The 2,039-nt window shown below is 45.3% G+C and overlaps 1 protein-coding gene across 2 annotated transcripts in view; it reads left to right on the forward strand.

Annotated features, from left to right (window-relative positions):
* Nucleotides 1-1,734, forward strand: part of ccnq (cyclin Q) — a 5,562-nt gene extending 3,828 nt beyond the window's left edge. For both annotated transcript variants that reach the window (XM_080533857.1, XM_080533858.1), the window contains exons 3-5: nt 890-1,022; nt 1,106-1,324; nt 1,468-1,734. In XM_080533857.1, coding sequence (XP_080389983.1) covers nt 890-1,022; nt 1,106-1,324; nt 1,468-1,557 — 442 coding nt within the window. In that variant the 3' untranslated portion in view covers nt 1,558-1,734. The remainder of the gene's footprint in view (nt 1-889; nt 1,023-1,105; nt 1,325-1,467) is intronic.
* The last annotated feature ends 305 nt before the right edge of the window (nt 1,735-2,039 follow it).

Here is a 2,039-nt window from a genome sequence, read left to right on the forward strand (position 1 = left end):
TCCCATAGAAATACATCAGTGCGCGATTAACATTTCAGAGATGTACAATCATGTTTATTTAGAAATAAATTGTGGTGTTTGACAGCGGATGATGGTAGACATATTTAATGTAAAGTTATCTATCTAAAGTTATCTATCCACAGGCTGATATGTGCATGATAGGTGCGAATTCCCCCCCCCCCTTGGTGGTATATGTCTGTATTGGTGGTGTATATCTGTATTGCGGCACTTATTATACCAAAACAACTCGCAATCTAATCCGAGCAGTTGTTATTATGTAATATTATCGATGGATGTGCCATTTTTTATGGAGGGGAGTGAGTGGGAGACTCATCAAGGACATGTAGTTAATTAATGCAGTGGACAGCGGCTGTTTCTCCAGCGTTCCTGTCACTTCGGATTTCGGAACGTCATAAAATTAAATCTGTAAGTCATGCATTTTTCCATGTTTCCCATTGATGGTATATGACGCCGTAAATTTAACTAAAGTTAAATGGCAGGGTAGGAGCACAGGTTTCATACAGGTTAGAGCCCCGTTATTCTGTCATGGTCTGATAATGAAGCATTGTTCTTTTTTATTTGATGACTTGTTTGATCGATTGATAGCGTAAAAGTAAAGTTGTGAATGAGTCGCGAGCGTCAATGCTTTTCTACGATACTACTGATGACGTATCAGTCTTGAAGGGTTGTCCCATTTCATAGGGGGAGATTTCAACCCCGACGGCTTGTGGCTCTGTTCGAAGGCCTTGGCTCGAAATCGAGTCACACTCGAAAAAGAGCCATAGGGGTAGAAAAGGGAATCGGGATTGGGCCTTACCCTCCATTTCTCCCTCCCTCCCTCCCCCCCTCTCTCTCCCTCTCTCCTTCTCCATCCCTCCGTCTCTCCCAGGTATTTCAACAGTGGTAGTTCGCCCCTGGAGTGTGACGGGGAGTTCTGGGATCTAAGGGACAGCGTGGTGCAGTGTGAGCTTCTCATCCTCCGACAGCTCAACTTCCACGTCTCCTTCAAACACCCACATAAGGTGTGTGTGTGTGTGTGTACTGTGTGTGTACTGTGTGTGTGTGTGTGTGTGTGTCTTTGAGTGTAACATCTCTTTCCCTGTAGTATCTCCTTCACTACCTGATGTCCGTGAGGGCGTTGGTGAATCGCCACGCTTGGTCTCGAACCCCTGTCGCTGAGACTGCCTGGGGGTTGCTCAGAGACTGTTACCATGGGCCCATGTGTATCCGCCACAAGCCTCAACACATCGCGATAGCTACGCTGTACCTCGCTCTACACAGCTATGGAGTCAAGCTGCCCGTGGGAGAGAGAGAGTGGTGGCAGGTACAGTGTGTGTGTCTGTGTCTGTGTCTGTGTCTGTATCTGTGTCTGTGTCTGTGTCTGTGTGTGTGTGTGTGTGTGTGTGTGTGTGTGTGTGTGTGTGTGTGTGTGTGTGTGTGTGGTAAAGCCTTGTTCTCTATCTGTAGGTGCTGTGTGAGGATGTGACCAGAGCTGACGTGGACTCTGTAATCTCAGACCTGCTACAACTTTACGACATGGAGGCTAAATGTATCTGAGATAGAGAGGGACAGAAGAGAGAGAGGGACAGAGAGAGAGAGAGAATTTGATTCATCAGATCGCCAGATCCTCCCCCCCCATTGCTGATATATATGATGTCTACGATTAGTCTGTTGTTGTTTTTTTGTCTCGTTAAAATGGTCAGTACTGTTAAGAAAACAAATAAAACATTTTGAATAAAACAACCACATTGAGTTGAACAAGTCTTATTTATGCTCTACACACTGACAGGTTCACTAAAGTTGTTAGCCTGTGAGTGGAGCCTCAGAAGCCAGATTCTTGACATAAGAACTTTATTTCTGAAACATACAGACAGACTTGCCTCATTAATGGCTGCTAGCTGCATGTTTTAGCTAGGCTAGGTCATCATATGAGAATAGTTCTCCTAGAGAGTGTGCGTGCGTGCGTGTGTCTGTGTCTGTGTTCAACTGCCCAGGTTTACTGATATGGGACATGAACATATTAGTCACCTTCATTACTC

This window comes from Nansenia antarctica, assembly GCF_963989245.1.
Source record: "Nansenia antarctica genome assembly, chromosome: 6".
NCBI lineage: Eukaryota > Metazoa > Chordata > Actinopteri > Argentiniformes > Microstomatidae > Nansenia > Nansenia antarctica.